The sequence below is a fragment of the Centrocercus urophasianus genome, unplaced genomic scaffold (genome assembly GCF_019232065.1).
Source record: "Centrocercus urophasianus isolate 14NV4802_14NV808 unplaced genomic scaffold, USGS_Curo_1.0 seq_5, whole genome shotgun sequence".
Taxonomy (NCBI): domain Eukaryota; kingdom Metazoa; phylum Chordata; class Aves; order Galliformes; family Phasianidae; genus Centrocercus; species Centrocercus urophasianus.
In genome coordinates, this window is record NW_024885088.1 from 8,193,220 (window position 1) to 8,206,978 (window position 13,759).

The 13,759-nt window shown below is 40.5% G+C and overlaps 1 protein-coding gene across 7 annotated transcripts in view; it reads left to right on the forward strand.

Annotated features, from left to right (window-relative positions):
- CCDC91 (coiled-coil domain containing 91) overlaps positions 1-13,759 on the forward strand; it is a 142,234-nt gene that overhangs the window by 37,103 nt on the left and 91,372 nt on the right. For all 7 annotated transcript variants that reach the window (XM_042835010.1, XM_042835005.1, XM_042835011.1 and 4 more), the window contains one exon: positions 168-272. In XM_042835010.1, the coding sequence (XP_042690944.1) occupies positions 168-272 (105 nt within the window). The remainder of the gene's footprint in view (positions 1-167; positions 273-13,759) is intronic.

Sequence of the window (13,759 nt, forward strand, 5' to 3'; positions counted from 1 at the left end):
AAACCACTTGAAATATGGAAATACTTGACTTTAAGTATCTTCTGATGTTATGATACAAAATGTTATTGTCTTCAGAACTGAAGCTAGTTGGAACAATGACCTAAATCTGTATTTTCACAGCTCACAAACATTTTTACTGCTTTTATTATATTTTGTAATCTTTACAGGAATTAGAATATTTACTGGAAAAACATAGTGTTCAAGAAATGAATTTCTTGAAGGAGAAAAAAGAAAAAGCTATTTCACATCAAGATCATTACAAGATACTTCAGGTAATTTCATTTCATTTCTTGCAGTATGCTTGCATTTTCAAGTGTTCTGTATGAAGTGTGTTTATGTTGTACAAATCCTCTCAGTATCTACAGGCCTGCTCCAAAATTTGACGAATTTTTAGGGCCTTCAAATCAAAACCTGATTTTTACATTAGCAGGTTTAACAGTCTGCATCATGCATCAAGTATCTGTCCATTTCTCTATTGTTTTCAAGAGCAACAGATAAAAAGTCATAACCTTTTACTTGTTAGAAAAACTCATGTATTTTGTCTTCTGGATATGGTCAAATCAAATTAGAGAACAAAAGTGAGTCGCGCTTCTAAAAGCTGCAAGATAAAATTAATTTCTTGAAGCTTGTACTGCTTGTAATGCCAATTGTTTCTGTCTTCTTTGGCTTGTACGACACAAAGGACATTATCTGTGGCACACACTGTGCAAGTTTGTCTGATACGGAGTACAGATGTCAGTGAACATTTTTTTTTAATGGTAGAAACAGCCAGTTATTAGTTCTATTGACTTGAAAATCGGAGTGTAGTGTTGATTCTGGGATAGTTGTGTGAGTTTTCAGGTTAAGACTTTTAACTGAAATTATTCTTGAGTTCTGTGCTATGAATGTGCATAAACTTGGAGACCTGGAGTATTGCATCCAGTTTTGGGGCCTCTAGCACAGGAAGGACATGCGGAGTTGGTCCAGAAAAGTGCCACGAAGGTGGTCACAGGGCTGGAGCACCTGCCCTACAGGGACAGACGGAGAGAGTTGGGGCTCTACAGCCTGGAGAAGGCTGTGGAGAAACCTTATAGTGACCTCCCAGTACCTGAAGAGAGCCTACAGAAAAACTGGGAGGGACATTTTAGAAGGGCATGCATCAACAGGATGAAGGGAAGTGGTTTTAAACTGGAAGAATATAGTTTTAGACTAGATATTAGGAAGAAATTCTTTACTCTGAGGGTGGTGAGACACTAGAACAGGTTACACCGTGAGGCTGTGGATACTCCCACCCTGGAGGCATTTAAGGCCAGGCTGGATGGAGCTTTGAGCAACCTGGTCTAGAGGGAGGTGTTCCTGCCTATAGCAGGGGGGTTGGAACTAGATGATCTTAAAGGTCCCTTCCAACCAATCCATTCTATGATTCTGTGACTTAATTCTTTGTATATGTTTATTCTAGCATTTGATGGTAACAATTGTTGTATATGATAGATCTGGCATGTAATACATCTGAAAGGCATTACTTCATGCTGTTTTATACTTCCTAAATTAACTGACTGTTAATCACAGATGACAGAAGTTTCAATATATTTCGTATTTGCAAAGGCTGGTTGGGAGGTAATAGAGCCAAACAGGTAGTCAGATCTTTAAAGTAGGTAATGTTTAGATGAGACTCTATTATTATTATTGTCATTGTGAGTTTGTTTTATTTAGTTCTGAGAAGATTTCATTAGTCTGAGTTTGACAACTTAGCCAGTTATTTTTCTTGTGATTTCATAGGTTTTATTGGCTTTTCAGGTCTGCATTGGAGTGATTTCATTGAACGATCACGGGGGATATTTTCCAGTATTAGTCTCAGCTTAAGTTTTCCCTACTGCCCCACTGATTGAGGTGTTGCTTTTTGTTTTAAAGACTTTCCAATCATAGACTGCTTCTATACAGTGGCAGAAGTGTGGGGGTAGGACTTAAAGGTAAGCTTTAATGTTGTTAGAAAGGGTCTTAACTTAGACACATATTTTTGCCTTCTCTCTTGCAAATAAATATAAAATACTAGGTTTTTGTGAGAAGCTTTGTCAGTCATCTTGTCATTTCATGTTCTATGAAAATACGGGAAGCTCCCATGACTTTTTTTTTTAAATGCATTTGTGTTTCTCAGAGAACACAAAATACCAAGATGTAAATACGGAGTTTTACAGTTTTAAGATAAGTAGCAGAACCGGAATACAGACTTTTTTGTTCAATAAGTTTTTCCACTTCATTCTCTGAACTCTTTTTAGTTCTATAGATAATGGATGTTTGAAGCTTTGAAGTTCATTAGTCACTTGATCATGTTTTTCTTCAATTGCAGATATTCATTAAAGAAAAACTAGTAATTGTAGTCATAGTTTAGAACTATCTTGCAGCTATCTGTACCATATGAAAGCAATTGAATAGGAAGATAGAATCATCAAATCCTTAGAGTTCGAGGGGACCTTTAAATGCCATCTAGTCTAACTCTCTGCAGAGAACAGGGACATCACAGCTAGATCAGTTTGCCCAGGGCCTTATCCAGCCTTACCTTGAAAGTGCCCAGGGATGGGGCATCAACCACAACACTAGGTAACTTGTTCCAGTGCTTCACCACTCTCACTGTAAAAGACTTTTTCCTTATATCTAACTTAAATCTACCTTCTTTGAGCTTGAAGCCAGTTCCCCCTGTTCTATTGCCACAGACCCTGCCAAGGAGTCTGTTCCTTCTTTCCTGTATTTTTCCCTTTAGATACTGAAAGGCTGCTATCAGGTCTTCTTTCAGATTTCTCTTCTCCAGGCTGTACAGCCACAGCTCGCTCAGCTTGTCCTCGTAGGAGAGCTGTTCCATTCTACGCATCATTTTAATGTGCTCCAATAGGTCCATGTCTCTCCTGTACTGAGGACTCCACATCTGGATGCGGTACTCCTGGTGGGGCCTGACCACTGAATAGTAGAGCAGCTGGAACACCTCCCTTGCCTTACTGGCCTATCTTTTTTTGAAGGCAGTCCAGGATGCAAGGGCACATTGCTGGCTCATGCCTGGCTTCCCATTCACCAGTATCCCCAAGTCTTTTTTCGGCAGGGCTGAGCTCAGTCTTTATATCCCCCCAGTTTGTGTTGGTAGTGAGGGTTGCATTGACCCAGGTGCAAGACCTTGCACTTAGATTTGTTGAACTTCATGAGGTTCACCTGGGCCCACTGCTCAAGCCTTCTAGGTCCCTCTGAATGGCATCCCATCCCTCTGGTGTGTCAACTGCACTCCACAGCTTGGTGTGTTATCAGCAAACTTGCAGTCAATGTCATTGATGATTATAAGAATTTCGGCTCCAGCACTGATCCATAGAGGACACCGCTCATCACTGTTCTCTATCCAGATATTAAGCCACTGACCACCACTCTCTGGACTCAATCCTGCAGCCAGCTCTTTGTCTATTGAACAGTCTGCTTATCAAATCCATTTCTTTCCAGTTTGGAGAGAAGGATACTGTGTCAAAAGCCTTATTGAAATCCAGATAGATGATATCAGTAGCTCTTCCCTTGTCCATTGATTGAGTGACACCATCATAGAAGGTGACTAGATTGGTTGAGGGGGATTTGCCCTTGGTGAAGACATACTAGTTCTTCTGTATCATGTCCCTGCCTTCCATGTGCCTTAGCATAGCTTCCAGAAGGATCTGCTCCGTTATCATCCCTGGCACAGAGATGAGACTGATAGGTTGGCAGTTCTAGGGGTCATCTTTTTTGCTCTTTTTAAAAATGGGTATGGTGTTACCTTTTTTTCCAGTCACCAGGGGTTTCACCTGATTGCCACAGCTTTTCAGATGTCATAGGGAGTGACAAGGATATAAGCAGGTTTTTGGGAGATGAGTTTTTATTATTGCAGGTTTCTTTATAAATACCTGGAAAATGTGTATGCAAACATAAAAGTAATTCTAGTAGATTCACAATGTATACTGAAAGTCTTTATAATACATTTCAAATCTGTCATGTGAACAGGAAAATCAGAAAGGTGTTAATAAGGTTAATGTAGTACGTAGTGGTTCACTTGAGCTTTAATATGATACTTTAGATTAAAAGAATCTCTCAGTTTTTATTATCCATATTCTGTTTTTCGATGCAGATTATCTGTTTTGTCTTAATAATTCTGTTAGTAAGTGGCATTCTCTAACTTACAAATCATAAAAGGAACACTTGGTTCGAGAAGAGAAAATAGTGCTTGAGTTCTAGCCTTCTAAGTGGGAACTTAATTATTTGGATAGATTGTTTAGCTGATAAGACTTACGATCTTTGGTCTAGTGGCAGACAGCAGTTTTTGATGATTCACTAAGAACTGGATCATATTTTTCCTCTCCTATTTCTTTAATTTACCACACAGTTTTGAGTACAGCATTGCAGTTGGAAAACTCCAGTTGTGGTTATGCACATTTTTTCCCATCGTCAACAGTTTCTGGAAATCAAGCAGGCTCTTTTTTTTTTTTTTTCACAGCACAATGTACTTGATATAGTGTGATCTTTCTTTTTGAAATATGCTTTCTTTTGGCAACTAACTTCTATTCTTTTAACTTAATAAATCCATAGTTTTTTTTTGAACGGACTGAAAATGTTTTTGTTTGAAATCTTTTGTTTCTGTTCCCCATTTTTGTTTAGGGAACATCTCTGCAATTTTTATTGCGACAGTGACTTCAGTTTAATAATATTTCTGCTGCTGTAAAAAATCATGATTAAAAAATTAACTAGTTCAATACTACTATTTCATTTTGAGTAATGGTCTTGTGTGTAAAGAAGCAGATCAGGTAGAAAGCTTATTTAAGTAACGTTTTAGAAAGGTAAGAAAGCTTATGCTGAAGAAAATGTTGACAAATTAGTACATAATTAGGCAAAGATTGTGCATTAATTCTTAGCTGGAATTAAACTGCATGGTAATATAAGTACAGTCGTTTTTATTAGATGATGTTTCATCTGCTTATTTCTGAAGCTGTTGATTTTTGGGATTCTTTTCATTGAGTTTCCATTATAGCTGTCATTTAAATTATAAAGCCTAATATTATGAGGGAAAAAATAGTACAGACTTAGAATGACTTAGATTAGAAGGTACCTTAAACACCATTTAGTGAAAGACCGATTGGTGGCCATCTTGGCCATAGTGGCCATGAAGTGGTTGTATTTAAAGTAAGTGATAGGAGGAAAACTGCCACCAAAACCTCAGTGCTGGATATAGGGAGAGTAGATTTCAGGCTATTCAGGGAAGTTGTTAATAAGATCCCCTGGGAAACTAATTTTGGAAGCATTGGGCTCCATCAGTGCTGGTCACTTTTTAAATTCCACTTTCTGCTCTTGAGAGGACAGACACAGGCAATTCCAAAATGCTAGAAGTCAAACAGGGAGGGCAGAAGGACAGTTTGGCTAAACAGGTATCTTCTTTCAGAGCTTAGGTGGAGGAAAAAAAGCGTGTGGCTGCTGGAAGCAAGGTCAGGCAAAATGGGGAAGGCTGCAGGGATTCTCTTCACAGTTATAAGGAGAAAATAAGTGCGAAGGAGAAAATAAGCTATCCAGTACTGTGGGGAACAGTAATAAGGTTTTATTTTTGAATTTGTTAACAACAAAATGAGGACCAAAGAGAGCATGGCTTCTTTACTTGATGAAAACAGTAATCTTACAAATAGAGACATAGACGAAGTAGAGATGTTTAATGACTTCTTCACCTTTGTCTTCAACACTGATGATGGGCTCTGGCACTCCAGATGGCCTGAGTTAGACTGTGACTGAGGTAACAAACAATTCCCAGACAACACTGAACTTGTGTGGGATTTACTGCTCCGTGTGCATGTGTATAAATCTATGGGATTCACCCAATGGGATTCATCCCAGGGTAATCGGAGAGCTGGCCAGTGTCAGCGTGAGACCTCTCTCAATTATTTTTCAACAGTCTTGGGAATGTGGATAGATCCCATTTGACTGGAAGCTGGCAAACGTTCCAGTTATCAAGTTATCCAGGTATCATGGGTTCATGAGGGGAAGGTCCTGTTCAATTAAGTTAATTTTGTATTATAGCAAGGTCACCCATCTATTTAACCAAAGGAAGCCAGTTGATGTTATCCCCTTGGATTTCAGTAAAACTTTCATTACTGTTTCTCACAGTATCCTTCTGGACAAAAGGCATACGGCTAGACAAAAATCTAATGTGCTGGGTGAGCAATTGGTTGATGGTTTAGACCCAAAGATGCATAGTAAATGGTTAGCAGCTGGTCACTAGTGGGGTTCCCCACGACTCCATTTGAGGGCTAGTTCTATATAATCTTTTAGTAAATGACTTGGATGTAGGACTGGAAGTTATTTTAAATGAAGTCTGCTGACAGTACTAAATTGGGAGGAGCAGTTGACTCTATCTAGAATGGAGAGGCCTTGCAGAGAGATTTAGACAAATTAGAGAACTGGCCAATCACCAACTGCATGAAATTTAACAACCACTTTCTTCCCCTCTGAAAGAGGTTTGGGGATCTTGAGTGACAATAAGTTCAACATGAGTAGACAGTGTGCCCAGGCATACAGGAAGACCAATTGTATCCTGAGGTGCATCAAGTATAGCATTGCTAGTCAGTCAAGGGAAGTAATTGTCCTAATTTATGCTGTACTGGTATGGCCTCACCTTGAGTACTGTGTGCAGTTTTGTACACCACAGTACAAAAAGGATATAAAACTATTGGAGAGTATCCAAAGGAGGCCTGCAAAGATGTGAAGATCTATCAAAAGTCTTGCTTTGGTTGGTGAAGGGTCTAGAGGGGAAGATGTGTGAGGAGCAGATAAAGTCTCTTGGTTTGTACAGCCTAGAGAATAAGAGACTGATGGGAGACCCCACTGTGGCTATGGCTTCCTCATGAGGATGAACAGAGGGGCAGGTGCTGATCCTCTGGTGACCCAGCAATAGCACCTGAGGGAATGGCATGAAGCTGCAACAACGAAGGTTCAAGTTGGATATCAGGAAAAGGTTCTTTACTGAGAGGGTTGTCAGACAATGTAACAAGCTCCCAAGGGAAATGATAATTGCACGGAGTTTGCCAGAGTTAAACAAGCATCTGGACAATGCTCTCACACATATGGTCTCATTTTTGGGTGGTCCTGTGTGGACAGGAGTTGGACTTGATAATCCTTATGGGTCTCTTCCAACTTGGAATATTCTGTGCTTCTATGACAGTGTATAATAATGCTAAAAAGCAAAAAAAGCATAACTGTAGCCTGTTTTGTGTTAAAGTTTCATTCAGTTTTAAATAACTCCACCTTAACTTCAGTTCATATTAGAAAAGGAGGATAGAAAATACTCTGAGCTGTAATTAAACTGGACAGCTGAATTCTGAATATACAGATTCTTCTGTTACTGGGAAGTTAAGCTGTAAAACAGAGTTACTCTTCTTGAGCTGGCTCTGGAGGTTTAGGGATGACTGGCATACCTACATCATGTACACATGGAAAATACCATACAATTTTGCTGTCTTTTCTATTTCTGTATTATTAAACATAAATATTTCTGTACTTGCACACTAGCTGTGTTGAGCCACTAGAATTAACTTAGGCAATTTTAATATAATATACCTTCGATTTTAGATGGAAATTGAGTATCTAATTTACATGACATTCTTCATAAATATCCCAAATTTGAAAATATTAATGTTTTTGTACATAGGTCACTCTGAAAGTAATACCTCCTCTTTATTTCCACAGAAACTTCAACAGATACAAGAGCACAGTAACACCATGTGATAGAGCAAATTCTCAGTTACAAAACGCTGGCTTTCAACACAATGACCACCATTATTGTTGGCATTTTCACGAGTGATGAATAAGAGCCTGTAGGCTGTGTTTCTAAAAATCTGCACCAGTGGAGGTGACCTACTGTTGCTGTCACCACTGCTGAAACATGCAATTTCTGCCTTGCTGTGCTCACATCTACTGTTTGGTCTCCACAAACATTCAGCAAGCATCAGTAAATGTCAGTAGGTGTAGTTCTCTCCCCTTGGAGGAATTCAGTGACAAATCTTTTCTTCACAGACACTTCCATGTCAGATGCCATTCTGTCACTGTCCCTCTGCTTCCATGTGTTGCGTGGCAACAGAATGTAACAGAATATTATTGGAAAGGTTTGACTTCTACTGCTACACACTACCAACATCCACCTCTGATATCATGGGTCAACATAATAAAATGGGAAGCATTACTTTCAGAGCAGTCCTCAGTAAGTTACAGATGACACCAAGCTAGGAAGAAGTGTTGATCTGCAGGAGGGTAGGAAGACCCTGCAAAGGGATCTAGACAGGTTGGATTCATGGGCTGAGGCCAATTGTATGAAGCTTGACAAGGCCCATTGCCATGCCCAGCACTGTGGTATTGACAACCTTATGCATTGCTACAGGCTTGAGGCAGAGTAGCTGGAAAAAGGATCTGGGGATGTTAGCTGACAGCCAGCTGAATAGGAGCCAGTAGTATGCCAAGATGGCCAAAACGGTTGATGGCATCCTGGCTTATGTCAGAAACAGGGTAGTCAGCAGGACTGTATTTAGCCCTGATGAGGCTGTACCACAAGTACTGCATTTGATTTCGAGTCTCTCAATATGGGAAAGACATTGAGGTGTTGGAGTATGTCCTAGGAAGGGCAACAAAGCTGGTGGAGGATCTGGAGCACAAATTTTATGAAAAGAGGCTGAGGGAACTGGGATTGTTTAATCTGGAGAAGAGAAGGCTTGAGGAAACCTTACTGCTCTCTACAACTACCTGAAAGGAGGTTGTAGTGAGTGGGAGTTGGTCTCTTCTACCAGTTAAATGTTGATAGGATGAGAGGTAATGGCTCTAAGTTGTACCATGGGATGTTCAGGTTTGAGGTTAGGAACAAAAATTTCTTACAGTGGTGAGATATTGGAATAAGCGCCTCAGGGAGGTGGTGGACTCACCAATCCTGGAAGTGTTCAAGGAACATGTAGGTGTGGTACTTAGGGACATGGTTTACTGGGCGTGATGGTAATGGCTTGAAGGTTGGACTGGATGATGAGTGTCCAACCTTTTGGTTTGCCTGGGCTGCACTGAGTGAAGATAAATAGTCCTGGGCCACATATAATTTATAGATCATAGATCTATATTGCTCATGTTGGAAAAGACCTTCAAGATCATCAAGTCTATATAATACTGTTAATATATGTAAATAACAAATCTTTTTTTTTTCTGTCAAAACATAAAAGAGAGCAACAAAAAACAAAACTAGCAACTCTAGAACTCTGTCAGTTTGAGTCCTGTTTGTACTCAATGCGAAGTATCAGACAGTATTAATATAATTGTGAATACTTGACCGTCTCTCATTTGAATAACTCTAATAGGTTCACATCTCTCCTACACGGAGGGCTCCGCATCTGGACAGTACTCCAGGTAAGACCTCATCAGCACAGAATAGAGGGGTAGGATCACCTCTCTTGACCTTCTGGCTATGCTGCTTTTGATGCAGCCCAGGATACAGTTGGCTTTCTGCGCTGCAGGGGCACATTGATGGCTTATTTGCCATCCATCAAGATAGCAGGGATTGCCATGTCCCAGGTGCAAGACCTTGCACTTGGCTTTGTTTGCCCAAGCCTATCTAGATCTGTCCAGATGGCATCCTCTCCCTCCAGCATGTCAACCATACAACACAGCTTGGTGTCATCCACAAACTTGCTGAGAGTGCACTCAATCCCAGTGTTGACGCCATTGATGAAGATGTTAAAGTGATCCCAGTACTGACCCCCTGAGGGACACCACTCATCACTGATCTCCATTCAGAGATTGAGCTACTGACTACCGCTATCTGGGTTCCATCTCATAACCAGTTCCTCATCCTCTGAAGAGTTCACCCATCAAATCCATAATTTCCCACTTTGGAGAAAAGGATGTTGCGGAGGACTGTGTTAAAGGCTGTTACTGACGTCCAGATTGAAGACATCAGAGTCTCTTCCCTTGTTGGCTGACACAGTTAACACCATCATACAAAGCAATGTGGTTAGGCACGATCTCCCATTGGTGAAGCCATGATTATCCCATACCACCTCCCTCTCTTCCATGTGCTTTAGTGTAGCTTCCAGGAGGATCTGCTCCATGATCTCCCTGGCACAGAGGTGAGGTTGACAGGTTGGTAGTTTCCTGGGTAATCCTTTCTACCCTTCTTTTTCCAGTCACCAGGGACTTCTGACCACCATGACTTTTCAAAAATCACTGAGAGTGGCTTTGTGACTGTTAGCCAGTTACCTCAGTACTTTGATGCATCTCATCAGGACCTGTAGACTTATGGACATTCAGGTTCCTCAGGCAGTCGCAAATCTGATCTTCATTTACAGCAAGAAGGGCATCGTTCCCCCAGTTCCCACCTTTTTAGCCATTTACTTGATGGCTATGTGTAGAGCAGTCACTAGTGAAGACTGAGGGGGAAAAAAAAAGTTAAGTACCTCTGCCTTCTGCTTGTCTGTTTTTACTAGTCTGCCTGTATTGCTTACTGTGAGTATTACACCCTCCTGACTTTCCTTTTCCAAAAAGATATATCTATTAACCCTTTCTTATCCTTTGCACCTCTTTCCAAGTCCAGTTCCAGATGGTCTTGGCCCTTCTAACCTCATTCCTACACAGCTTGGCAGTATTCCTGTACTCCTCCCAGATTACCTGTTCCTGCTACCATTACCTGTGCATTTTCTATTGGTCAAACCAGAGGACAAGTAGGTCCCATTTCCTCCATGTTGGTCTTTTGCCTTCCTTTCCTGACTTCCTACTCCTAGGGATGAAGAGCTCTTGGGTCCTAAGGAAAGCTTCCTTAAAGATCTGCCAGCTCTACTTTACTCCCTTGCTCTTAAGGACAGATTCCCAGGGGGTTTTGTTGACCAACCTCCCTGAAGAGTCGGAATTTGGCATTCCTAGAAGCAAGCTTCCTGATTTTACTTTCGTATGTCCGATATTCTTCAAGAGCACAAACTGCATTTTCAGTACGGTCCTGGCAGTCTCCAATCCTGATGTCACCACTCAGTTCACTTGCATTGATGAGCAGTAGGTCCAACAGTGCATCCTCCCTGGCAGGACTGTCTATTACCTATCTCAGGAAATTATCCTTAATGCATTCCAGGAGCCTCCTGGATTGCCTGCAGTTCACTGTGCTACTTTTTCAGATGATGTCAGGGTGGTTCCTCAGCAGGATGAGAGCCTGCAAAGATGACACCTCTTGCAGATGGAGGAAGAAGGATTCATTACCAGTCTCTGCTTGATCAAGTGGCCTGTAATATAGTAGACCCCAGCCACAGAGCTCCCTTTGCCTGTCTCTAACTCTCCACCACAGACTTTGAACTTGCTCTTGGCTCTTCACAGACAGCTCCTCACACTGCTTTTTCCCTGATGTAGAGGGTAATGCCTTCTCCCCTCTTTCCTTGTGTGTTCCTTCTGAGCAACTTGTAGCTGTCAGTAGCTACATTCCAGTCATGGGAATCATCTTACAGGGGTTCATTGACAGCAACTACATCACAGTTTTCTTATAGCATGATGACTTCTAACTCCTGCTGTTTGCTTCCCAAAAAGTGTGCGTTAACATAAAGGTTCTTGAAATGTTGAGTGGGGACCTGTTTTTATTCCTCTGCATCTCTTAGGTCTTCTCTCCCTTCCTGGCAGCAACAGGGCAGGGGATCCACCACTGCTTGGGGTGTATCACTCAGTCAAGGTGATACCCACCTTTCTCATACCTATGACAGGGAGTTGCTCCTCCAGTCTATTTCCTGCTTGTGCTTCTTGATACTCCTTCATCTTTCCATCTCCTCTTTGAGCTCTGCCAGGAGGCTGAGCAGATCATCTGACTGCTCACACCTCACACAGGTGGTGTCTTTGCCATCTTCTGGTGTCAGCAGCAGGCTCAGGCACTCCCTGCAGCCAGAGACCTGAACAGGCACATGATCTGAGTAGCTGCATTTTTTTTGCAAGGGCTTTCTGCTTAGTGGAAATGATTAGATTATTTGTGTGGGAGGCAGCCAATCAGTGAGCCAGACCTCCAACTGGAGAGGGGTGCTCACTCTGCCTGCACAGACTGTTGCACCATGCTTTCAGTGACATACCACATTCTGTTTGTGTTGCTCCTGTAGAAGCCACTGCTCCTGTCTCCGCCCAGCCATGTCAGAGCTATTACCATGGGGAAGGCAATGGCAGCAGCAGCTGCTTGCTGAGAGGAATTGTTTCCTTGCGTAGGCGATTCCTTGCTTCAATCTGGAATGCGACTCCACCAGAGCTGTCTGTTTGCAGAGAACTTAGTCAAACTTGTTAAATACTTTTAACAGCATTTTGGTTTTTCATGCTTACATAGTTGGAGAAATGAAGATGCGTAACAAATTTTAGAATGATAGTTTGGAAACAACTTTGAATGACTGTTCCTTCCTTTCCCTTTAATTGCTAAATCTTCATATTTGCCGCATAGCTTTTCAGTAAGTTCAGAAGAGTCACAGAATGCATCTTAATATATTTCAATCTAAAATTCATATACTGGAGCATTAGAGGTTATTTACTGTGTAACTAACAAGTCAAGTTCATATAATACTTTTTTACTTTTATGTAGCAGTTTCAATTTTCGTTTAAACTGTCTTTTTTTTTTTTTTTTTTTTTTTGGAGTGACTTATGATAAATTATTCAGATTGAGCATGCAAGAAATTCTTTACTAGAATACAGTGAAATTACCTGCTTCCGGAGAGATTTGGCTCTTTTTCCTTCCTTCTTCCTTTCTAACATATTTTTTTGTGTTCGATATTGTTATCATTTACTGTGACTATGTTGTCTAAGAGAAATTATTTAGACCTATATGGGATTTAGTCAGAAATGCAGTGAACATTTCACTTGGAGGAAGAGAATATGGTAGCTATCCTGTAAAAAAAGAAAAAAAAATTCTGAATATATTTCATGAAAAAATGCAAAAACTCTCAACAGTCTAGTCACATTTGCCCCTCTTCTTATATCAAAGTACTCTGTCTTTACTTGCAAATTCTTTTGAGAGCAAAATGTTTATTAAATAAAAATAGCAGCCCTTAGTCCTTTTAGATGTTGTAATTCCTACAATGGTATTTCAAAAACTGTCAACACATTCCTATTCTGTCATCACCAGATACATTATCTTGATAGATACCAATCACTGACATAGCTGATTAATCTTTCATTGCACAATAGATACCCAGTAGTATTTTTGAGGGAAGAAACAATTTTCAATTTGATTTTTATATGTATAAATATATGTAATATATATTTGCGACTGTTCAGGTTTTTAAATATGGTCTCAAATCTTTTAAGTAGCTTTACATGTGCTTAGTTATTCTGCATACATCCAGTTGAGGATGGCTGTATTTTAAAAGTATTTACTTACACTTTCTGAAATACTTCTAGCCAAGAGCCTTACTGTAAGCAGTCTGTGCCCCCCTATATGTTTCAAGCATATAGTATGCTAAAGCTTTAAATAAAATTCAGTCCCAGTGCTACAGTCTTTAAAAGCCTATGTACGTTTTGTTTCATCTTTGTACAGAGAGTAAATCATGAGCTTGTTTCTTCATCCCCCCTAGCTGACTTGTAGAAGGGAACTGAGGTATTCTTGAGTTCACAAAGACAACATATGTATGGTCTTAGTTTGTAGAAGTAGAGGAAGTGATATGTGCATCCAAATTAAAATCTCTGTGCCTCTCCTTGTCACTTTTTAGCAGAAGGAGGACTCTCACTGATGCTCTTTTGTCCATTTTGTCCTCTTGATTTCACTTGGAAA